The sequence below is a fragment of the Lotus japonicus genome, chromosome 3, assembly GCF_012489685.1.
Source record: "Lotus japonicus ecotype B-129 chromosome 3, LjGifu_v1.2".
In the NCBI taxonomy this organism is placed as follows: Eukaryota; Viridiplantae; Streptophyta; class Magnoliopsida; order Fabales; family Fabaceae; genus Lotus; species Lotus japonicus.
The window spans coordinates 85,219,773-85,244,889 of NC_080043.1; the positions used below are offsets into that span (position 1 = coordinate 85,219,773).

General features: G+C 36.7%; 5 protein-coding genes and 1 long non-coding RNA gene across 6 annotated transcripts; 1 reads left to right on the plus strand and 5 right to left on the minus strand.

The window, feature by feature from the left end:
• Window positions 1-690: 690 nt before the first annotated feature.
• LOC130746738 (coumaroyl-CoA:anthocyanidin 3-O-glucoside-6''-O-coumaroyltransferase 2-like) lies at window positions 691-2,487 on the minus strand. The gene has a single exon (XM_057599457.1). The coding sequence runs from the start codon at window positions 2,157-2,159 to the stop codon at window positions 765-767; it is 1,395 nt and encodes a 464-aa protein (XP_057455440.1). The 5' UTR covers window positions 2,160-2,487; the 3' UTR covers window positions 691-764.
• Window positions 2,488-2,675: 188 nt separating this feature from the next.
• On the minus strand, window positions 2,676-4,437 carry LOC130746740 (coumaroyl-CoA:anthocyanidin 3-O-glucoside-6''-O-coumaroyltransferase 1-like). The gene has a single exon (XM_057599459.1). The coding sequence runs from the start codon at window positions 3,868-3,870 to the stop codon at window positions 2,905-2,907; it is 966 nt and encodes a 321-aa protein (XP_057455442.1). The 5' UTR covers window positions 3,871-4,437; the 3' UTR covers window positions 2,676-2,904.
• A 1,047-nt stretch (window positions 4,438-5,484) lies between these two features.
• LOC130746741 (uncharacterized) lies at window positions 5,485-7,646 on the minus strand. The gene is made up of 3 exons (XR_009022208.1): window positions 7,278-7,646; window positions 7,026-7,095; window positions 5,485-6,048 (listed from the first exon to the last, which is right to left on the minus strand). It is a non-coding gene; the product is annotated as an uncharacterized LOC130746741 (long non-coding RNA).
• Window positions 7,647-9,178: 1,532 nt separating this feature from the next.
• On the minus strand, window positions 9,179-10,888 carry LOC130746737 (coumaroyl-CoA:anthocyanidin 3-O-glucoside-6''-O-coumaroyltransferase 1-like). The gene has a single exon (XM_057599456.1). It carries the CDS (start codon window positions 10,795-10,797, stop codon window positions 9,376-9,378), a length of 1,422 nt encoding a protein of 473 aa, XP_057455439.1. The 5' UTR covers window positions 10,798-10,888; the 3' UTR covers window positions 9,179-9,375.
• Window positions 10,889-12,934: 2,046 nt separating this feature from the next.
• On the plus strand, window positions 12,935-20,045 carry LOC130746736 (diacylglycerol kinase 5-like). Its single transcript, XM_057599455.1, has 12 exons — window positions 12,935-13,477; window positions 13,553-13,675; window positions 13,789-13,917; window positions 14,615-14,700; window positions 15,879-16,002; window positions 16,380-16,428; window positions 16,875-16,957; window positions 17,144-17,211; window positions 18,302-18,376; window positions 18,868-18,955; window positions 19,118-19,234; window positions 19,437-20,045. The coding sequence occupies exons 1-12, from the start codon at window positions 13,277-13,279 to the stop codon at window positions 19,752-19,754; spliced, it is 1,461 nt and encodes a 486-aa protein (XP_057455438.1). The 5' UTR covers window positions 12,935-13,276; the 3' UTR covers window positions 19,755-20,045.
• Window positions 20,046-20,502: 457 nt separating this feature from the next.
• On the minus strand, window positions 20,503-23,440 carry LOC130746739 (protein THYLAKOID FORMATION1, chloroplastic-like). Its single transcript, XM_057599458.1, has 5 exons — window positions 23,071-23,440; window positions 22,316-22,586; window positions 21,581-21,797; window positions 21,165-21,280; window positions 20,503-20,976 (listed from the first exon to the last, which is right to left on the minus strand). Exons 1-5 carry the CDS (start codon window positions 23,267-23,269, stop codon window positions 20,886-20,888), a joined length of 894 nt encoding a protein of 297 aa, XP_057455441.1. The 5' UTR covers window positions 23,270-23,440; the 3' UTR covers window positions 20,503-20,885.
• Window positions 23,441-25,117: the final 1,677 nt, after the last annotated feature.

Consider the following 25,117-nt stretch of genomic DNA (forward strand, 5'->3'; position numbering starts at 1 on the left):
GAGTGGTAGGAATTAATCATAATTGTTAGATGAGTGCTACTTTTAAAGTCCCAACATTACTAATTAAACACTCAAATATGCTTATGAAAGTTGAACTTTTGGAATCAAAGAAGTTCACGACCCGTAAGCCCTTTACCTCCACGCGGCATTGTTCCGTCAGACTTTCGCTCATTGCAGAAAATTCCCCTCTGTTGCCTCCCGTAGAAGTCTGGGCGAAACTTTGAGTATTAGAATTCAAATTGAGTGTTTAATCAGTAATGTTTTGGTGTGTTAAAAGTAACACCTTGTTAGATTTGATAGTGAATACTCATAAGTAAATGATAATAAATAGTCACATGACCACTTAAAAATGTTATCTAACTTAAAAATAAAAAAGTCGCATGACTTAACATTTAATCTCAACATTTCATTATTTAATCTAATGGTAACGGTTCTTATTTATGACCTTTGAACCCTTTTTCGATCTTAAGTAAAATATTGAATTTAACTAACAGTCCTACACCTATTATGTGAAAAAAAATATATATAAATATATCACATAATCGTAATTGACTATCACTTAAAACAACTAATTTTGTGAGTATCGCCAATGATTTACCACCATTTACTAGTCTATGAATTTGCGTTTATTATATAAAACTTTTTACAATATGAATGCCAATGCATGTAAATTAAATACTAAAAACAAAATTTATGAACTAATCTTAGGAAAGTAGACTTGGAAGTTGGAAAATCTCCACAGAAAAAAGAACTCATAAATACATTTAGGATTGAAAAGCAAAAGCTTCAAGTCCTTGTTCAATGACAGAAACAAAACAATCAAACTCCCCTTTTCTAAAAACCAACCCAAACTCAAGTCCTCCATCCTCATCTCCACACTCAGCAAGAGACACACCTTTGAATGAATGCACCATCTCCACTTTAACAGGTCTTCCAAACCCAAAATCAGTCCCATAAACACCAAACCTAGGCGACCCTGTAACCAGCAACACACTTCCCGACACAAACATCTTCCTAAACAAAACCCTCCAATCCTCAGCATCCTTAAACGGTTCCTTCTTCATGTCACTCACTGCCCTTTCAATCACCTTCACTGCATTCATAAAACCTTGTTCTTCCAAAAGCTTCTTTCTCTGCAATGTCGCATGGCACAGTGCTAAGCAGTTTCCAAAGTAACCCTCTGGTATAGGGTACTCAAGACGATCTCTACAATCTGCTGCAAAACGAAAATACTCTTCTTCTTGTTCATCATCACCATTTCTATATCTTGTTTTCACCAAACTAGCCCACACAAATGCACAAGTCACCACAAATTTTGATACATTTTTCTTCCATTGATTCAACACCCATTTTTTCAGACCCTCAATTTTTTCTCTACTGAACACAATTGTTGCCTTAACATAGTCATCATGATCAGAAGTTGGAGCAATGAATTTGTGTTTCCAATTTGACCTCTCTTCAAAATAGTCTCTTAAGAAAACACCCTCTAGTCCCTTGGTGTCCTGCAACGCTTCTCGATCGAAGCATGGTGGTGAGTTCTGGAGAAATGTGGGGTGCACACCACCTGTTTGACAAATGGATGACCAAGTCTTCATGAATTGACTGCAGCAGAAATCGTCCATTATGTGGCAGTAAGTGATGGAGATGCAGATGCCATGGTTTGGGAAAACAGTGGCTTGCAATGCCAACAGGGGGAAGATGAAGGTGTTGTCATTACCATCATCATGATCACCATCATTTGTGGGGGTCAATTTGGGAACCAGGTGTTTCAACTCATTGAGAAGTTTGGGGTGGTTGGATGAGAGATGCTTGAAATCAGCTGCGGATTCAATGACGGTGAAGGGGACGGAGTCATGATCATCGGTGCAGTGAATGAAGGGCTTGTGTGGTGGTGGAGGACAGATGAGGTTTCCGGCGAGAGGGTAGAAATGTTGAAGGGTGAGGGAAAGAGAATGTTTGAGAGTTGGGAGTGTGGAATTGTAGAAATGGTGGGTGGGGTGTGGAAACTGATAGAAGAATTGGCGTCTAACATAAATAGGACCTGCTAATGGCAAGTCTAGGAATGTGAGGGGAAGAGAAGTGGTTCTTCTTGCTCTTGAATTTGCTGGAACAATCTGACATTGCTCAACAAGCTTATAGACACTAGGTGGTTCTGCCATTTGATCAAAGATATGTGACAAAATTGAAGGAAAGCTATTCAAGACCAGAAGCAACCAGGTATATATTCAAGTTTTATAAGATGTAATGCGTATGCTTTGCTCTCATCTTTTCGTGGTTGTTGCGTTACAAGTTTGCAATTAAAGTTCCTGGAACGTATATGCCACTCCAGTCTCATAAATAATTCAGATGAAAAATATGGGAACATAGTTTATTGACCATAGTATAATAGAAAAGAGATATATAAATGAGAAATAAGAAGAATGATTTTATAGGAAAATAAGAGAGATATATGAGAGTGAATTAAAGTTGAAATATATCTTACCACTTTGTATATTTTATTATCATGTTATCATGGTATGGAAGTTTTATTTTCTTGACTTAGTAATGTCAACGGGATAAGGTCAACAGAGATTGATAGAAGTTAAACATCTATCAAATGAATCATGAATGTAAGGGAAATTGTGAAAAATGCAATAACATAATTAAGAACTATAGTTGAGACTTACGGGTCTTCATTGACCTGCAATCACATAGTAGGAAGGAATTTAATTGCAATAGGAATCACCACCAGCAACACACCATGAAAACTTCTTCTAATCACTATACAACACACCTTGAGCAATCACTGTACTTATTAAGAACTGCACCTAAACAAACATGTGGAATGGGGTGTTTAGAACTGGAAAGAAAAAATTAAACTAAAGAAGAGTCAAACGAAACCGGGTGGTATTGTGAATATATAGTTCAATCACACACCACTTTACTGAATTGTTGTTCCAAGATGTTGATGAAATCATTCATTCGAACCTTTTCAAGCGCCAAACCAACCTCCATACCACCATCTTTGTCTCTACAATCAGACATAGAAACTATTCTAAATGTATCAAGATGAACTGATTCAGATTTCTTAGGTTTCCCCCACCCAAAATCGGTCTCGTATACCGCCAGTTTTGGCGACCCTCCAATTGTTAGCAAAGACTTACCTGGCTTCAATAATTCTCTATAATCCGATATGGATGTTTCAGCATTTTGTAAAGGATCACTCTTCCAATTTCTAATCTCCCTCTCAACAGCATTTGCAACCTCAATAAGGCCATTTTCTCCCACCACCTCATCCTTCTTCATTGCCACAGTGCAAAAAGCAAGACAATTCCCAAAGTAAGTTGAAGGGAATGATAATTCAGGACGACCACGACAATCTGCTAGAAACAAAAAGTAGCAGAGTTCATCCGAGCCTTTTGCAACACAATAATCACCTTTTCTCTGCTCTAATTTTATCATACTGACCCAAACTAAGGAACATGCGACCACGAAGGTTGACATGTGTTGTGTCCCTGAATCGTAGCTGATACTTTTATGAGTGATCCATTTCTTAAGTTGATCAACTCGTTCACGACTCAACACAAGAGTGACGCGTACCTTGTCAGTGAAAACATCTTGCATGTAACCCGTAATTTCTGGTGGTGGATGTTGGAGTTCAAGCTCTTGTAAGTAGATGAGCTTAAGCCCCTTCGAGTCTTTGACTTTGTCTCTGTCATGGAAAGGAAGAGACAAAGTGGCTTTAGGGGAAGTTGAATCCCCTGTTTTTTTGCAAACAGAGGCCCAAAGCTTGATGAAATGGTGAAGTGATCTTCCGTCCGCAACAATGTGGTGGAACGTGAGGCTGATACTGAATCCAGAGTTTGGTAGGACAGTTACCTGAATGGCCATGAGAGGTTTCACACACGTGCCGTCTTCCTCTATGAGAGGTGAGGGCAAGGTGGGAACAAGGGGGTGCCAGTTTCGAACATCCTGTGGAGAATCTGAAACAAGGTGGTCAAAGTCTGAATTAGACTCTGCCACGGTGAAGGGGAGAGAGTCTCCGTGGAGGTAGCGGATGTAAGGGGTGTCTACATAGGGTTGTGGAGGGACAATGAGATTGGAAACGAAGGGGAAGAAGTGTTGGAGAGTTATGGTAAGTGAGTGCTTGAGAGTGGGGATTGCTACTTGGAGGAAATGTTGGGTAGGGTGTGGGAACTCATAAAAGAAGATGCGTTGAACAGGAGGAGAGTAAAACCATGGAATATCAAAGAAAGTGAGGGGAAGAGTGGTTGAGGGAACTGAGCCTGGTGGTGGAGCAACCTCAAACCGCTCTTAGACCACCACTGTGTCACCATTGATTTTATGAGCCATGTTTGCTATTAACTATGAAAAGGCACAAGGTTTAAGTAGACGAAAGAAAGAACAACAGGAATCATGGATTTTCAGTTTTTTAAGCCACAGGCATGAAAATATCTAAGAGATAGTACAAGGGGAATCATTCACCTTCTTCAATATACTTCTCAATTATTGAAGGTACGTTTTACAATTCACTTGTTTTTATTACTACTCGTGTAACTCGTGGGAGGTTTTCATCTAAATATTGAAACAGAGAAGCAACCTTCTGTACCAAGAAAGTACCTACTTTTGAGTTTCCATACCTTTACCAGCGGAATCATTATAACTAACGTGCAGAATAAGACATAGAAGTTATTATCAATCAATTCATTCACACTCATTTTCTTTTTCAACTTATTTCCACTCTTTTTTTTTATCTCTATTGTTTTGCTTCACATCATTTATTATATCTTTTTTATTCTTCTTGTCTCTCATTTAATGTAGAAGTGAAAGAAGTGTCAACAAAACATTTTCCAGCCAATCACAAAAGTTTAAATTATTAGGTAAAGACACATGAATGATTTTATGTTATACTTCTAATATGGCTCTCCACGTAAGAGCCCGTTGGACATGACAATGACATATTCAATATCTTGTGTTAAAATTCCACTTTTTATTAGAATAATTGAGATAAATATGATTGAAATCTAAGCCACTTAATCATTAAGACTCATAGTCTCATACCATGTCAAAGTATTTTTTTAGTCAAGTTTCATGTTAGAAATTTTTATTTTTTCTTCCAATGATTTAGAAAAGATTAGTTGAACAATATCTTGATATTACCTAGAATGTCTATCTTGTGATTAATGAGTATTTGGAATCACAAGGTAGATATATGTGATGACATGATTCACATGATACAAGATGATGGAACGATTATCTTAAATCTCATCAAAGTTGAGAAAGAAGGGGAGGAAGATCTTATCTTACCAATCAAGACATCCGAGTAGAACAAGAAGGCTTCCAATATCAAGTCAAGAAACAATGGATACATGAGGTATGTCATCATTCATTATCTTAAATTTATTGGTGTTCTTAATTCATGCAACTATGATTTTATGTGAATGACTGATGTTCCTTTTATATTGAGTATTATGAATCATAATCTTGACATGTGCTATGAGAGCCTTAGTTGTATGATTTAGGATCTACTATGATGAAAATAAAGGTCCGTTCAAGGACGGGCAGGGCCCAATTACCAAAAGACATTTCACAAAAATAAATCAGGCAGGGGTCTGGTCATCATTGGCCGTCTCCTTGTTCAAAGATGCATTGGGATCCCGCCCATCATCATCACCATCCTCATCGTCTTCCTAACTCGCTCTCAGAATCAAACTTTGGAAGAAGGTCAAGATCGATGTCATCATGGCCAATAACTTGGCCATCTTGAATCTTCTTCAGAAATCCAATTCGTGAAAGGTCAAAGTCAGGATCGACGACACTTACTTGCTCTTTAGCCGCCACAAACCCTTCAACATAGTGCTTCTGTCATAGGGTTTTAAGAGTGCAAACCCAACAAAGTGCTAACATAGTGAGTTTAATAATTACAACTCAAAGTAAGTAAACGACTCTCTATCCCTATGGCTGCATCATACTGGAGTCGACCAAAAAGAATATACTAGCCACCGCACAATGGAGGCATACCAAAACAACAGCAAAGCCCAGAAATCTGTTACTCAGCTGCTTGTGAATCTAAAAAAAATTGGAAATAATAAGGGGGTAAGTCACAAAGACTTAGTGAGGCATAATAAATAAAATGCGCGGAAAAGAGAAGCACTTAAGGCACGATCATTAAAACCAGATTTTTGGTATATCATATATATACATAAGAAACTTTAAATCAATATCCTCTTGGACTTTTTTATAAATCTCTGAAAGCTCCATACACTTTCACACAAGCTTTAAATTCAATAACGGAATAACAAAAATTGGGAAGCAACTTCAACCTTCATCATTTAACAACAATCACCTCCACAAACTATATGCATATAGGCCGCATTGTCTCTTCGTTGCGACAAACGGTACGCTACTAAAAAGCACGAATTTGCATAGTCACATTATCTCTTCGTTGTGACAAACGGTATTATACTATGACATAAAGTGCATAGGTCGCATTATCTCTTCGTTGCGACGAACGGTACATATGTCGCATTATCTCTTCGTTGCGACGAACGGTAAATATGTCGCATTATCTCTTCGTTGCGACGAACGGCTTTCCGAAATATAACTCATCACATAATTTTCAAACATAAGGTTTAACAAAAACTTAATTTACAAGCAAACTCAAATACTAAACGTATGACATGTATTAATGCTCCAAGTTCTCAATGGGAAGCACTAGAAAGAATCTTCTGTCTATGGATTTGAGTAAAACAGTTACACCTAGTCATCAAAATTAACTTCTTGAAATTCTATAATCATCAAAGTTTGTATTGAGGCAAAAGCATGTCATGTCAAATAGAGTTTTCTTTTTAAAAGAAAACGAATGCTCAAGGGCCAGGGACTTCATATTTTAAAAGGAAGGGATATTTAAAAAAGAACTTAATCACTAATCATCTCATACAGTTCGAGTATAGAATGAAACTAAAAAAACGTAAGGTTTAATATGCATAAAGTACATGAAACTTAAAATATTTTTACTTCTCCCACTTTATAAACTATACACTCACAACTATGAAGAGCTAGCTCAATCTCTTCCCGTGCCCTCCGTTGGACCAAGAGAATCGTCACCCCGTGAATCTACACATCAATAATGGGTACCAAAAGAGATTAGGCAAAACCCCCAATTTATGAGACTTAGGGTTTTAGAGGAAATCATGAAAATAACACAAACACCTGATTTCCTACTATGCTATGATAACACCCACTACTAATTCATGCCACAAAAACAGATTTCTGAATCATTGGGTTGAAAATTTTACCTCAATGAATCTCTAAATAGCACTACCCAAGAGATGAGAAGAGTCTCAAATACCCACTTTCAAAGTTCCAAATACAGTGAAATAAAAGCTTGAGTGAAGAGTGAAAAGATGATGGAACGAAAATGGAGAGTGAAATCAAAGAGGGAGGAAGGTGCTGGAATGAGAAGTTGAGGAACAGAGGATGGAGTCCCACTTTCTGTTTTCAACAATAGAGAAGAATAGGGTATTTTACCCACATGCTCCTTCCTTCTCAAACAAACCGAGTTTCTCTCTTTCTTTATTTTTTTTATTTATTATTTTTTTATTTATTTTATCCTCATTTACTGAAACGGTGCTTTTCAGGAAGAGTCTAACTTTAAAATTAGTTAATGGTGTCCATGAGAAGATTTGCATGCGATTAAATAGATGAAAGAAAGAAGGAAAGAACAACTCGAACCATTGACTATAGTTTTTTTATCAATTCTCCTGCAACTCGTGATAACAACTCAACTTGGAATATTGCTGTCCACGGCCATGAGAAGATTTGAATTAGAATATTCAGAGGATTGCACAAGGGGAATCATTCACCTTTTATTAAATACTTCACATGAAACTCATGGATGGTTTTACAACAATTTCTTCGTCTAAACATTGGAACAGCTGTATCTGGAGGAGTGCACATGGCCCTGGCCAAGAGAAGAGTTGCATTAGATTATCGAGAGGAAAGTACAAAGTGGAATCATTCAACTCTTTTTAATTACTTCTCATACAGCTCGTGGAAGGTTTTACAATAATTTCTTCATCTAAATATTGGAATAGAGAAATACGAAGAATGTACCTAGTTTCCATATGGACGATCATGGAAAACTAGACCATATGTGGACGATTGGTATATCGAATGGGTACTACGTACTACAGTAATGATTCATAAACACCCTATGGTAGGGACATAAAAAAACCCCACTTTTCCTGTGGATTTTCTTTGGAAGTTATTGAAGGAAAATTTCGTTACAAAATCCGCAGAAAAGTACTATGAACTTTGCCAAGCTTGCCTCGACTTTCCAAGTCTTTCACACTTGGTCTGGTTCGACTTGAAACTTCATCAGACTTAGCCAATTTTCAATTTCTTACCTTGAAAACTGGGGTTCTACTTCATTTGTTCGAATTCAGAATTTTGATAATAACACCCCCTTGAACTTGACCTTGCTTCTCTTTGCCAGACTTTCAAGCCTACAAAGATGCACAAGACAAATGGAAATATGGAATGAACATCAAGTTTTCATTTGTGACTCTCTAGCTTATACATGGTTGAAGTTAAAAAATGTTCGCCATGAAGTTCTTGTCAGTAGAGACGGTTTTAGAGCGACTTAGGACTCCATTTCAAAAAGGTTTTCAAGTTGCTCACCAAATGTTTCAAGAATACCTAAATCGTGGCAAGTGATGATTAGTTTCATTATGTTTTTATATTTTAATTGTGTATTGTGTACATCAGTACATGGACAATGTATTTTTTTTACCATGCTGCATCGTACTACTTAGTGCTTACATGATATTAGTGTTTATAACACTTTATGTTTACATCTCTCTTTTCCAAGCTTGGTGTGCATGTGATGACAAAAAGGGCAGTATAAATTAAAAAGATTAAGATCGTTTTAGTTCATTAATTAGACCCATATATATTAGACTAATGTCAGAACCTTATAGGTAATTACTCTATAGTTTAACTGTTTGACGCATTACTTGAGTATTCAGACTTATGATCAGACCCATATTTAGAACAAGTAATGCTGCACAAAGTCACAAATCACTATCTAAACATTTTAACTTTACATTGTTTTTGCAGAAGACAGGTCTATTTTTTTCCAACAGACAATTCAGTGAGGAATGAATTTATTTGCTAGAGGAATCATGAGATACATGAATTCACTTACCAAATGCACCTGAATATTCAAACTTCTTTTAAGAACTGTACAACACACCTTGAGCAATCACTCTGCTTACTAAGAACTAAGACTACATAAACCAATGGAGCAGAATGTTTACTCAAACTGAAGGAAAAAACCTACTAAGAAATGAGTCAAGCGAAACAGGTAGTAGTAATAGTACAATCATGAATGATTCATTCACATGCTACATTAATATCTACAAATTGTTGTTCTAAGATATTGATGAAATTATTCATTCGAATCCTTTCAAGCGCCAACCCAACTTCAATTCCACCTTCATTGTCTCTACAATCAGAGAGACTAATTGATCCTGTTATATCAATATGAACTGATTCAGACTTCTTAGGCTTCCCCCACCCAAAATCAGTCTCGTACACTCCCAGTTTTGGCGACCCTGCAACTATTAGCACACTTTGATCTGGCTTTGCTACTTCTCTGTAATCTGACATCAATGTTTCAGCATTTCGTAAAGGATCACTCTTCCAATTTCTAATCTCCCTCTGAACAGCTTTTGCAACCTCAACAATCCCATTTTCTCCAACCAACTCACTCCTCTTGAGTGCCACAATGCAAGTAGCTAGACAATTCCCGAAGTACGTTGAAGGCAATGAAATTTCAGGATGATCGCGACAATCTGCTAAGAAAACCAAGTAGCAGAGTTGATCATTGCTTTTAGCAACACAACCATCACCTTTGCTCTGTTCTGACCTTATCAAACAAACCCAAACCAAGGAGCATGTCACAATAAAGGTCGAAACTCGCTGCAGCCCAGAAAGAATGATCATCCAGTTCTTAAGTTTCTCAACTCGTTCACGACTCAACACAAGAGTGGCGCGTACCTTGTTAGCGAAAACATCTCGCACAAGGCCTGCGAATTCCATGGGCTGTGAAGCTGGATCTTGAAGCTCTTTCAAGTAGATAAGCTTAAGCCCTTTTGGGTCTTTGACTCTGTCTCTGTCATGGAAAGGAAGAGACAGAGTAGAAGAAGCAAAATCCCCTGTTTCTGATTTGCAAACAGAGGCCCAGAACTTGATGAAATGGTGAAGTGATCTTCCATCAGCAGCAAGGTGGTTGAAGGTGAAGCAGATGCTGAAACCAGAGTTTGGTAGGATTGTTACCTGAATGGCCATGAGAGGTATTACACGTGTGCCATCTTCCTCTGTACGAGGTGAGGGTAAAGTGGGAGCAAGAGGGTGCCAGTTTCGAACGTCTTGCGGGGAATCTGAAACCAGGAGGTTGAAGTTTGAGCTGGACTCTGCGACGGTGAAGGGGAGGGAGTCGCCGTCGAGGTAGCGGATGTAAGGGGCGGCGACGGTGTGAGGTTGTGGAGGGACGATGAGATTGGAAGCGAAGGGGAAGAAGTGTTGGAGGGTGAGGGAGAGAGATTGCTTCAGCTTGGGGAGTGCTGAATGGTGGAAGTGGTTGGTGGAGTGTGGGAAGTTGAAGAAGAAGATGCGTTGAACGGGGAGGCAGTAGAACCATGGAAGGTCAAAGAAAGTGAGGGGGAGAGTGGTTGAAGGAAGTGAACCTGGTGGCGGAGCAACCTCACACCGGTCTAAGATTGTCACTGCAGCATGGTTGATTTCATCTGCCATGTTTCTGCCGACTGGTTCAGAAGATTTTAGATGATGCAGACTGCAGAGGCAAGAAAGAACATTTGGGGTCACTCACTTTAAATAATTTTTCATTGCTTGAGGTTGCAACTCGTGGGATGTTTTTAAATGCGTAAAATATAGAAAAGAAGAAAAAAATGATAGAGATACTATGTGCGTAGCCACAATTACAAATGAGTGTAGGTACAGGAGTGACATGTACAAATAATATTAAGACACCTAAGATAAATTTATTCTGTGTTCTAATATATCCTTATTATTTTATTAATTATGTAAAGACCCCAGTTTTATTCTGTAATTACATGCTTCTTTTTATTTCAATCATTAGAGTGTTCCATTTTCATATTCTTCAAAAATCATTACAGAACCAACACACTAATCTCACTCAAGTTCAATTTCTCAATCTTCTCCTTTGTTCCCAGTCAAAACAAAACTGAGCAACGTTCAAACCAAAATCCGATAAACAAGAATCTATTAAAACCCAAAAGCTCTCAATAGAACCCTAAAGCTTCAACCATTCAAACCAAAAAACCCACAATTCAAAACCAGAATCAGTTGGAAACAGACGTAAAGGAAGATGGAGCAGATGCAATAGCTTCTAAGCATGGAGATGCCACGCCGAGACATCGACCACGTCAGACTACCCATGCTTCTGCACGACCGTCGTCGTAGCCGCAACACAAGGGAACGAATCAGATGGATAAAATCTGAGGAGCAAAAGTGATTTTTTCATGAATGAACCTCTAGGAGGAAATCACCGCGCGGGACTGCGAATGCGAATGCGAATGCGAGGAGAGGTACGGTTGTGGAGGCAAGAATTGATGTTGATTTTGCAGATTAGGAATGGAAGATGAGGGAGATCTGAAATCGCAAGGGTTATTTCTGCAAGTGTAGGTTTCAGATGTCTGTTTGGGGAAGAGACAGAAAACCTAAATACTTAGATGTTTTGGGGCTAAAATGCATTTTACATCATAAGTTTCAGTGTTTTTTCTATAATTAAATTAAGTTTTATTTCTTAATATTAATAATAATAAATATTACAGATGTAGTTAGTTGAGTGGTCCAAATCATTCATGTACCATACCAAAAAAATACTTTGGGCACCAGAGAATTTGCCGAGATACTAGATTATGTAGTAGGAACCAAAGATTTTTTAAAAAATAGTAGAAACTAGATGGTAAAAAACTAGTACTCTTATATAATTTGTGTGAATACACAATGTGGGATGTATGAGTTACGCTGCGGTGACTCGTGATAGGGTTGGTACCTGGATTGTGCTTGTTAGCTATGGCCTAGGGAACATGTACACAGCTGAGTTATGGACGGTTGAAATTGAATTGCAGTTGGTTTGGGATCTTGGTTACAGAGATATCTTGTGTCTGTCAGATTATGCTAATGTGGTGAAGGTATTCCAGTTGAATGTGGATGTTTCTAACTATTGGGTGGGTCAGGGATATTATTGCGAGAATTAAAGCAAAATTTGCTTGGGGATGGAATGTCAGAATTGAGATGGTGCCTCGAGATAGAAATAATGCAGCGGATTTCTAGGCTAGACAAGCTTTTAGCGAGAGAACTTTGCGTTGTGAATGGAGGATTCCTCTTTCAGCTGTTATTTCATCTTTACGCCTTGATGCTTTACAAAAATGATTGGTAAACCACTTATGGTGAAAAACACTTAGACACCCGATACTTGTGGGGGGTTTAAACTGTGCAAAAAATGCTGAAAATCGCAAGAAACACACTAGTTTTTCAAGCTTTTTACTTTGTGACAGTCTTTGAAAACTGTCGATTACAATACCCAATGGAAAATTTGTCATGTAAGTAAAATTGGGTCACTTGTTCTTTCAACTTTTTCTTAGGACCAAAAGTTGTAAAAATTTTTCGAATGATCAACTTAGATGAGAGTCTATATTACGAAGACTTGGAACAGACGCTACGCTGGCGACAATCGGTAATGTTGCTAACGTCTATCATTTTAATATTGTTGACATTATCAGCGCATTTAAAAAATTGTTGAAAATGTTTATTGACAATGTTGTGGTTGTCACTAAATTGTTATTTTTTTTAAGACTAATAGTTATTTGACGTTACTAACAATTTGACCATCAGTAATGCTTAGTTCATGGAAACGCAACGCCGTTGTAGATCATTTGGCTAAGCTTGGTTTAACAAATGCGAGTGCCTTCACTGTTTGGAACTCTCCTTTAGCGGATGTTATGCCTCGTTTGCAGGCTGATGCGCTTGGTGTGTGGCCTTCTTAACCAACTGTACTTTAGTTGGTGACATGTAAGATGATCCAATAACAATTCATCCACTCCGTCTCACTCTAACATTAACATGGCAAGGAAGTGACGCTTTCCACTCTGCTTCCATTCCCGTATATGATCATTTCCTTCACATTCCGCATTCCCTCACCCATTCCTCCTTCACAATCACGCTTCACCAGCTGAATGCGACAACAATGGCTTCTCGAAACTCCGACTTCCTGAAGAACTTCTGGATCCCCAACCACGTCCTCGTGCCGGGGGCTGAGGTTGACAATGGCGACGGCGAGATCGATGGACCTGTGTGTCCCGTGCTCGTTTTCGTTAACTCCAAGAGCGGTGGTCAGCTTGGAGGGGAACTCTTGAAGACGTACCGTGCGCTTCTCAACGAGAAACAGGTCTTGTGTTGTGTTGTTTGTTCTTCATCTTGTTGTGCAGGATTGATTATAGTGTGTGTCTGTGTTTTTTTTTAGGTTTTTGATTTGGGGGAACACGCTCCTGATAAGGTTCTCAGCAAAATCTATGCTAATTTGGAGAAACTCAAGCTTCAGGGTGATCAATTGGCTATAAGGACTATGGAGAGGTTGAGATTGATTGTGAGTTCTGGTTCTTGTTTATCAGTTTATGATTAAACCATTCAACCATGATTTTTCTATCTTGTGTAGGGAATTTTAGATGCAAATGCTTATTTATTTTTTGAGTTTTTTAGGTTGCAGGGGGTGATGGAACAGCTGGCTGGCTACTTGGAGTTGTTTGTGATCTCAAGCTATCTCATTCGCCGCCCATTGCCACCGTTCCGTTGGGCACCGGGAATAATCTACCATTTGCATTTGGTTGGGTAGGAATTTGCAGTTTCTATATTGTTTGATTTTAATGAAAAAATGAAGTACGTTAAAACATTCTGCTGACCCTGCTATGATTTGATAGTTTATAAGCTGTAGCTTTCACATATGTTTTTAATTGTCTTGATTCACATTCCTTGTTTGAGTGGATGTTGTTCAAAATTAGAATACTATGCTGCTTATTCCTGAACTTTTCCGACGTTTTCCATTCATTAGCTTCTTCTTTTTTCCCATTTTTAAATAACAATTGTGTTCGAAACATATTATAAAATCATTAATGTATTTGCACTTTGCACCCAACAACTCAAGCTTTTGGAATAGTTGGTTTAAGACATGGTGGTATTCAAATCCTCTATGACAAAGCGGTCTTGAGATGGATACTTATTGCCCCTATTATTCTTATGATAAAAATGTTGAATTTCAAAGGTGCATGAGGGGGCATGTTAGAAATATATTATAAAATTATTCATGTGTTTTCACCCCACAACTTCAACTTTTAGGACAGTTGGTTCTTGATAGATTCATTGTTCCCCTTAATATATAAGATTGTGGTTCCTATTATGCCGTTCAATTTGAAGTTGAACTTGAATTTGAGGGTGCACTCAGTTGTAGCTGTGACTGTATGAAAAACATTATCAGAAAAGTAAAAACTGAAAATGATCAAAGTCAGTAATTTCTACTGCTTTATTGCAGGGGAAGAGGAACCCAGGAACGAACGAGCAATCAGTTGAGTCATTTCTGGGTCAAGTAATGAAAGCTAAGGAAATGAAAATAGACAAGTAATGATTTTCTGTCCTTTTGTTTCATCTTATAATTAAGTACCATTTGGTCATTCTGCAGTAACTCGCATATCAGTTTACTAATTTAACTGTTATAATTCCTTTCTTCTACTACTGAGGAAATTCTCAAGCATACTTATTGTTGAATAAAATAAAATAATAAATAGAAGTTGCCAGGTCATGATTACAATCCTGAATTGATTTTGTGCAGGGTTTATGATAGTATAGTTGGGAATTGGGATAGCTGCATTAGCCGTCAATGTAAAATCAATTGATTATTCAGATATCCCCATTAGGAACTTATGATTTTCTTTTCAGTTTACTAATTTAATTTCCATTTTATGGATACCTGTTCAATATGTTATTATTTTGTAGTGTGTTCTTCACATACATTGTTAATCTGAAACCATCATGCTAGTTGTTGTTTAATATATTAATTTGGTTTAGTTACACTTTTAGTCTCTCTATTTTGATCGATGTGCAAATTTGGTCCCCTGATTAATTTGTTCCTCAAATTTAATTTCATAATTTTTTAACTGTTATAATGAAGTCTTTCCACTGACATCTCTATTTAAAGTCTTCAGTTTTTACTTAAATAGCTGGGGATTCTGAATGAATATGGAATAGAAAATTTAAAAGTTTAGAATCCAATAAATTGGTAGATATTTGATGAGATGTAAAGGATCTGATAGGAAATGATGTGAGGGTTTCGAAGAGGTGGAACTTTAGTTGAAAAATGATATTTTAATTGGTGCGTTCTTTGTGGAAAAAGTTTAAATGGTTTAATTGGTTCAGTTTGCTGGATTATGAGAAGAAGCTGATTTGAAGAATTTTAAAATTATTTGGGGGCTAAAATCACACGAGTCATAGTAGAGGGACCAAAAGTGCAATCAAGCCTATTATTTCTATTCACTCTTTTGTATTCATTATTTATGCTCTCTTAAGGGGCATTTTAGTGGTTTCTCTAGTTTAGGAGTTCTTTTTTTTCTTCTTTGTGTGTTTTGATTTTTCCCCGTATTGACTCCCCTAGTCCTTAATGCTCCTTAACCCAAAGCAAATATATGATGATTTTCTAAGGGCTATTTTTTGTTCAAGATCTTTGGTAAACTTTTCATAGATTACTTCTACCAGTTACTTGTTTTCTGATGATTGGTGTTTTTTTTTTGCTAAACCATCAGCTGGCACATTCTTATGCGCATGAGGGCTCCAAAACAAGGTCCTTGTGATCCAATTGCACCTCTTGAGTTACCGCATTCTTTGCATGCCTTCCATCGTGTATCTGAGGCAGATGAGCTTAATATTGTAAGATATTTTACCATTCACTATTTTGTAATCTGATTTTAAATCTGGTTCATGGAGACTGGATGGTTGGCAACTTCTTTTAAGGATGACTGGATGATATAGGATTTATAACTAAATTATGCCGACTTTGATGTGAGATTTTTGCTTTGAACTATTATTGGAAGGAAACTTGCTTTCTTCATTTAAGTACAACAAGATATCTGCATACTTTGTTACTTTATCCCTGTTTTATAATTTTTACGAATGAAGTTCACATAAATTAAACTGTGGATTGACAGTAGTTCTTCAAAAAAACAATTGCTTCAGTTTGAGTTTTCACGGGTTTTGGCTTCTTACCTACTCACTTTACCTCCTTGTATTGCTGTGTTTTACTGTAGGAAGGTTGCCATACTTTTCGCGGGGGATTTTGGAATTACTTCAGCATGGGTAAGAATAGCTTCTCCTGGCTTCTTCTATACTTGACTTTACCTTGCTGTCAAAGTTTTTTTCCCTTTTCCCCGTATGTATGAATTAGTTGATTTTTGCACTATGATAATATTTAGTTTTGTCTGTTTTTCATCCTGTGGTCATTTTTGAGTAATATCAACTTATGACAATGTAAATCCTGTTTAAATTAACTTCAGCAGTAAAACTTACTTTTTTTACGTGAGCTGAAAAATATAAATATGTAATGATAAAAAAATTGTATCATTTTATGTTGCGTGCTAATTAAGTAAAATTCATTGATTTCCTTCATCATTAGTGCTAACTGGCTTTGCTTCTCTAGAATGTTTTTAGATCATATAATATATTGGAGAGAATTTACTTCCTAAATTCTGTCTATCCATCTTTACTTAAACAGTTGTTAAGAAAATTATGACTCCTGGCTGCAGGGATGGATGCTCAAATTTCTTATGCATTTCATTCTGAACGTAAATTGCATCCTGAAAAATTCAAAAACCAATTGGTTAATCAGGTATATTTCTTTTTTCAGTAATTGTAGTGAATACAGAATACATAAAAGCAATGTGCAGAAAGTTAATAGCAGTACTGCTTTGTCCTTCTCACCTTAATTGGAAAGCCTACGTAGTTTAAAATCACAGGGATGTACTTTCCTCAACTTTTGCGATTGATTATGTTGTTCTGATTTCTATCTTGCCAGAGTACTTATGCCAAGCTTGGATGCACACAAGGATGGTTTTTGGCTTCTCTATTCCACCCCCCTTCCAGGTAAGTTCATGTAGATCTGTCATGGATTGGACAAAGGATTTGTGTTTCTTTTATGATTTTATGGTTGGCTTTTGTAAATTCATGAAAGTTCACACACAAACTATATGCTACAGAAGTGACATAGGAAATCTATTTATGAAATTTAGTTAAATTGACAACTTGCAGCTTGTTCTGACTAAATAATGGGTATCTTGAATTCAATTTTATTATTTTGGCTTACTTTCTGTAGAATGACTTCTCCATCCCACTATTAATTTATTAATTCATTAATTAATTTGGCACTACATACTGCTTCTTCACCATTGAGAACCTAACACTGTTACTTAATTCCAGGATGAGGGAGTGAGTTATCAACATTCTCTACATTAAGAAATTTGTAAGGCTATACAGATAGAACTTCCAAATTCAATCTCAAAAATTATGTTATACACTTGCTGGTGGTCTATTTAGTCTATGTATGTACTTTCTTTATGCTTTTACGCTAGAGGAATCGGTGAATTCTAAAATATACCACAATCCCATGGTCATGGCAGCATTCGCTAATGTCTCAAGATCAAATTTAGCATATTTTTCCGTATTCAAGTTTCACTTTTGGCCAGTGATCGGAACTAGCAAGCTAAAGTAATAACATCATTCACTACATCAGTATAACAGAATTCTTTAGATTTTTCCATTTTATCTGGTTGCAGCCTATGAAATCATAAAATAGAAACTTAGTACTGGTTTTAGCTTATTTGGTTTCTCAATGATGATGAGTCTTGTTTAACCAAGTCCATAGATTGGAGTGTACAATGATACATGTAGAAACCTTTTCAAAAGATATCATAATTGAAGAGTTCTTTTACTATTTTCCTTCTGTTTAAATGTCAAATTAAATAATATAAATGGTTGTAAATAGGGTGCTTCGTACTGAGAACACTTCTAGTCATTTGAAAATGTTATATGTAGTTCTTTTCATTCTTCAAAACTACTAGTTTAAATGAACCAACTACACAGGCATATGAACCAACTGCATACTTAATGCCCATCTTTCATTGGTCCGTCATAAGAATTCTTTCTCAAGTAAATTCAATTTGATCATTGAATGCAGGAACATAGCACATCTTGCAAAAGTAAAAATCATGAAAGCACATGGTCATTGGGAAGACCTGCACATACCTTCCAGGTAAAATCATTTTGTACTCTCCTTATATTTTGTTATATTGAAGGTGTAGCCACTTGGGTAAGGAGGGGCAGGGGAGATAGCCTAGTGGGGGACTGAACTTCTGACCTCAACATCAAACCAAAAGTCTTATAACCTGGGACAATGTCAATTAAGTTAAGCTACATATGTATCTTTAGTAAAGAGAAGCGAGAAGGTCATGAAAAAATCAGGTCAATGGAAAAACTACTGCATTTTCAAATTGCAAAAGATCCATAACCACGCTTATCTATGCTTGATAGGTTATCAAATTAACTGTCATGTAAATAATGCCCATTCATTGCTGCTCTTGTTGATTATTGGATGATCAATGTCTCTTCACACTGGCAACTTGAGTTGAATAATATAAAGTAAAAAGGCCACTTATATCAACTTCCACTTTTGTTCATCTGCTGTTCCTGTTTGCTTCATAATATCTGATGTGTTTATTACTTCTCCTTCCATTTTATATACAGCATCCGGTCAATTGTATGCCTTAACTTGCCTAGCTTTTCTGGAGGATTGAATCCATGGGGTACACCAAACAGGAAGCAGCAGCATGATGTAAATTTCATAACCTAGTTCTGAAATGAATTATTTTGTTATGTCATTTTTTCCCCTTAAGTTGTGCAAGTAGTTGAAGGAGTACTGAATAACTGAATTTTTTTATGCATCTTTATGTCGAAAAACAAATCTTTGAATATGCTATCTTGATCGAATATATAGGGAGATTTGACACCTCCATACGTAGATGGCGGGCTTATAGAAGTTGTTGGTTTTAGAGATGCCTGGCACGGGCTTGTGTTACTTGCTCCAAATGGACATGGGACTCGACTTGCTCAGGTATGTGGTATCCGCTGAAATACTGGATACATATATCGCTTTTGTACTTATTGATTTTCAGACCAGAGACATTCTTCTTATCTAAATGAGCTTTCTTTTGGAAACGTTGTCCAACAATTACTTACATAGAAGTGATTTGTAACCAAATATTTTTTTTCTTGATTTTGGAATTTAAAATGGTTTGAAATTACCTTGGCATTAGGCACACAGAATCCGCTTTGAGTTTCACAAAGGTGCAGCAGATCATACATTTATGAGGATTGATGGGGAACCTTGGAAGCAACCCCTCCCAGTTGACGATGATACTGTTTTGGTAGAAATTTCTCACCTTGGCCAGGTTAACATGCTCGCTACTCATGATTCCCGGTCTAAAAGTGTGAATGATCCATCATCACCATATCATAATGATGTCGAAGAAGATGAAAATGACGAAGAGACTCTTGCAGATGAATTTAGGAAGTTTGGGGCGGCAGAAACATTTAAAATCCCAGATGAGGTAGATATTGCTCATCTTAGTTAAGACCTGGAAAGTATTTATCGCTGACCCCATCAATTGTATCACCTATTTGCTCAATTCTAGTAGCGTTATTTTACAAACATGATAAATGTAAACCATAATTGAGATGCATCATGCAACAATTGCTTCGTTATACAGATTCAAAGTAACTCCGAGCTTTTGCAGTCTGCTCCAGGTTTGGTAGGTCCTAGTGTCAGTGCTCAAGCTAGACACATCCGAGTAAGAATGATTTCTAATTTATTTTGGGGTGGCAAGTATGATTCCGTTTAATCTAATGAAAATAATCTTCCAAAAGTTTTCGATTCAGTTTGTTTGATCGCCCATTGAATTTATATGATAGTGTTAAGGAGATTGTACTTAGATGGACCCTATGTTCCACATATAATTGTGAGGAGCCAATCACTCAATTGGAGAGTTGAAAATTGAATATGCTTTTCCTACAATACACATTGTAGCAGGGTCATGGAGGAAAGAAGCCACTAGAAGGAAAAGTAAGCCCTGAACCAACAATGGTCGTGCTCAGCCGGTAGATAACTAATTTTTCTAAGCATCTAATTTAGGGTTCAATTTTTGGGCGGTGCATATGGAAAACGATTTACTAGGAGAGGCCTATCCACTTAAGGTGATTTCCGAGTCTCGACCATATCTTAATTATGAAACCAAAAAAAAAACAAAGGAAAGCCCTGAAACGGGAATAGACTGTACAAAAACAATATAATACAAAGGTAAAATGCAAATTTAGAACTACAAATTAGTTATTAATGACAGCAAATTAATTATAAAATTGATTTCAAATGGTGAGTCTCTGTGTGTGTCTGTGCAGTGCACACACATAAATGTTGGGGGAGAAAAGAAAGAAAACACGAAACTATGGGCAGAATATATGCCTTCAGCTTGCGTTTGAGAAGTAATACATTTGTACTAACTGGTAGGAGAAAATACATGCAACGGTGATGGCCGGGTGAATTGTTGTTTTGGGGAAACAAGGGTTGGTGTCTAACCATGATAAAAGATTACATTTTACCTAAGTACAATATGGGAAATCAAGCATTTTCTCTGCTTATCCAACTCATAGGATCGAGAAAAATGCATGTCAAGGATAAGAAGTCTTAACCAGGAGACTGTTTCAGAAGACTACAGGACAGACAATTGATGCCCCAAACATTTTGTAACGGCCTCATTAGCCTTCTGTGGCTCGGCCCTTTCTTCTCTTTTCTTCTTCTCCCTGTAGCAAAATATCATTTCAATGAATCAAAATCTTAAAGAGGAGAACAAACAAGTTATAACTGTAAACCAGCCATATCTATTACTGGAACAAGAATGTCAGGTTCTTCAGGGGTTGGATTCTCTTTAATGACATGACCACTAAAGAGAAAACAACTTAAGTGTACTAAAAGGTTTGATGAGTTTTACCTGTCAACATATTCCCTTAGCAGCTCTTTAGCTTGAACCAACCTAGAAAGCAGATTACGATACACATCCAAGTCCCGATCAACACTTCTTTTGTCAATGTTCAAAGCCGCGCAAAGCTGTTGTTTTGATGCCAAAGATTAAGTAATAATAAATCCACAAACATTCACTAAGATGTATGAAATTGATACTTCTGCAATCTTGATATTGAGAACAATCCTAGGAGGAAGACATATCAGGTGAGCCATTTAATCACTTCAAAATATGTTAGAGTTTCTTGCTTGCATTTTGCTAGTGCTTAGTCTAAATGAGAACTAGAGTTTATAGGTTCAACTTCATCTCGTAAAACCAAAATAACATGAGTAAGTATTGGAATGAACTCAAATAATAAGCCATGATGCCTAAAATGAATGAGTAACCTTTTCCAAAATTGTTGGTTCCGTTGCATTTGCCAACTCAAGAAGACGAAAGAGGCCTACAGCAAAGAAACGACTATAACTGAATTCACCCTTTCCCCCTGCTCTTACTGCAATATCCTTTAAGATCCCCTCCACTTCTCCTTCTTTGGATGAAAACTCAACCAGGGAAGTTGGGTTTTGAGCCCGGGCCCACTCTTCCAACTTTTGTGCATCTTTTCTGTGCAGCATAATAATATAAAACATCAATTCATGCAAGATAGAAAAAACTCAGATGCAATTTATTCAAATCCACTGCAAAACAAAAAGGACAGAGATAATGCTGCTATCATGTCTGTTAATTTTTTTCCCACAGGTACATTTTCTTGAGATGCAACTAAGTGTGTGTCTAGTTCCACATTTGGGAGTTTTCGCATCAATTCTCATTGACCAGAATCACTATTAGGTGGTTATATAGATGTTTGGCGATGAGCTTAGAGAATTGATTTTGGCCCAAAATCAATTATGTAGAGAAGCTAAAGAGGGTAGCATCTGTGGTAGGCATAATCAACTGAGTGTTTCGTAACTGAATTTCACAACATTACACTATATAAATCACTCTTTCCATAAACTTATTCGAAGATAGATCACATCACTTTCAACTCACTTTTACCATAATCAATTCTGGCAACGCTGATCAAAACAAGCACTAAAGTAAACCATAATACTATATAAAGCAAGATTTCTCAATGTTTTAACCTGTATTGTTCTGGGTCTTCCTTCAATGCATTGATGTAGGCTTGGAAGATGGCATCTCTGTCCTCATCACTAGGGTACCCCTCCATGAGTTTATCATATACAGTGACAAAACCAAGAGCAAACACAGGGTCATACCGGTATGATGCCTTGTATTTCATTAAATGTTGCTGGACAATCAGCTCTTGCAGGACATTGTTGTAGATACTAGGGATTGGTCGCTTATATGCCTTAAGAAAACTTAACTTTGTCTCGGAAACAGGGGGAGGAACATCTGCAAATCAAGTAAATAGACAAAACCATTACCAAATACTGATAATATGAGGTTCAATTTCTACTCTTATTTACTCTTCCCTTTTTGGTACTACTTGCTAGAAATAGGAACAAATTCAATGCCGAACTGTTCAAACCATCGCATACACAAGATAAGATCTAATCATCAGCATGCAGCATGCAAATTTAGTCTGAAGATGCTAATCATACATGCAAATGTCTAAATGGAGGTGCATACTAATAAAGAGAAACCCATAATAAATAATATGAAGAACCTCTTCCTTTGTTAAGCCAGATGTCATGCTAATTAAGTGATTATATGATATTTTTCTTCCAGAAAATAGAACAGGTTTCAGTTTCTTTTCTTATTTCTATCCACTTCAATTTTGTTCTTACACACAAAGGCATAAATATGTTAAAATCTTGAAAAGAATCACTTCCCTGATCTCACACTTGATGATATGGAACCAAACAAAGGCACAAACCTGTCTCAGAAGACATGCATTGAATAACCATTTTAGATGAAGAATTGGAAGCTCGAACACCCCCATAATGGTAAGAGAAGTCGGTTCGAATCCTAAAGACCTCAGAATTGGAAGCAAGGAAACGAGTGGAGGATAGAGTGGCTTTTCTTTCTGAGCATTGAGTCACTGCTGAGAAAGACAGAGAGGTGAGAGCAGCCATGGATGGAAATGGAAATGGAAATGCAACAAAAGAGAGAAAGAGAGAGGAGAAATGGTATCAAAGTTAGAAAATGTCCTTCATGAGAGGACAAAATTCAGAAGAGAGACTTGCATTGTTTTCAAACGTTTGTGATGGAAACCTGAAAACGAAAAAAGCTTATCCACACTGTGAAGTGTCTCAACCTCAAACTGTATCTAAAACCTTTTCTTGTCAATTGTCTAAGGAACCGCTGATATAATGACACGTTGAAATTTAGCGGTGACACTGAATATTTTGTTCTAAAATAAATTATAAAAATATTTTAAATTTTTATGAAATTTTTTTAGATTAGTTGAATTTATGTAAAAAGAAAACAGAATATGTTACTATAGTATTTTTGTCACTTGTTAGAGGAAGCTATACTTTGCTTCTCATCTACGGTATTTGATATTTCTCCCTCTAACCTGTGGCTGAATGGGAACTGAAAGCAGATTCATTTTGATTTTTGGATCAGTCACATTCACATTCAAATATGACATATATTGGATTATATAAGCTGAAAAATGAAGGGAAAAATCATGAAATGTAGGAGAGGTTTGAGAAATTTCATCTGTGACCGGTTCCATTAGGTGGTTTCAGTGAGAATTTCCTTATTAAAGCCACAACACGTCAAGTGTTTCTTAACTTTAATCGTTTGATTGTTTGACTCTTTTTTGGTCAACCTTGATTAGTTGACTCAGATTTTAGTATTTGCATACCTTGTCAATGAATTGCAGAAGATGATACATTTTCTGCCGTGGAATTCAAAGGGAACATACTACTTTAATCTGTAAAACTACTAATGTCTTTGTAGAATTAATATAGTAGTCTTACTTTGAATCATAACTATTAGAAATTGGGATGCCTATACTCAACCACAAAAGCTAGCTCAAGAGTTGAGGTTTGCACAACCCTTATAAACACTTGATTGGCCTTATCTCTAGCCAATGTGGGACTTCTAACACACCCCCTCACGTCCAGGATTGAACAGACTGGAACGTGGGAACAACAACGGGTGGCCCAAATATGGGAGGTCTCCACACAACAAATGGATCTAGGATAGGCTCTGATACCATATTAGAAATTGGGATGCCTATACTCAACCACAAAAGCTAGCTCAAGAGTTGAGGTTTGCACAACCCTTATAAACACTTGATTGGCCTTATCTCTAGCCAATGTGGGACTTCTAACACCATCAAAGAAAGTTTAAAAGAGGCATGAGAATGACTGCTTAGTTTACATTTGTGAATCCTTGTTGATCTTGAGGGGTTGTGGTCAAGCATTTTATTTTATCAAAATATATTTGTAATTTGACACCAAACACAATGTTCTATCATGGCTACACCAATCAATTTTCTAATGGGGAAGCATAACTAATTAAAAAAACAGAAGAAACTCTTAGAACTGTCATGTTCTTGGGTACCTGGGGTCCTGACTATATTAGGGAGCAGAGGTTCAAAACTCTCATCAACTTATATATGTAAATGTAAATAACATTTTGATATTTTGTATGTGAAATTGATAAAATTATTACTTTCCTTTTATGTGAATACTTGAGTGCTTATAAGTTTATAAATATAACATTTGATATTTTGCGTGTCAAATTGATCAAATTATTTACAGCCTGTGATAGTGTGATTGAGTTATCTGTGTTGATGATGTATTATGACTGAGAGATATTGTTGAGTTGTGTATTCTACAGAAGCAGATGGTTAGAACTTAGAAATGCATACACTGGTTGCTAGAAATTTGTAAGAGATGTAGTACTTCTTAGGAAAAGACTAATATAACAAAGAAAAGTAATTTGACCAAAAAAAACCAAGAAAAGTA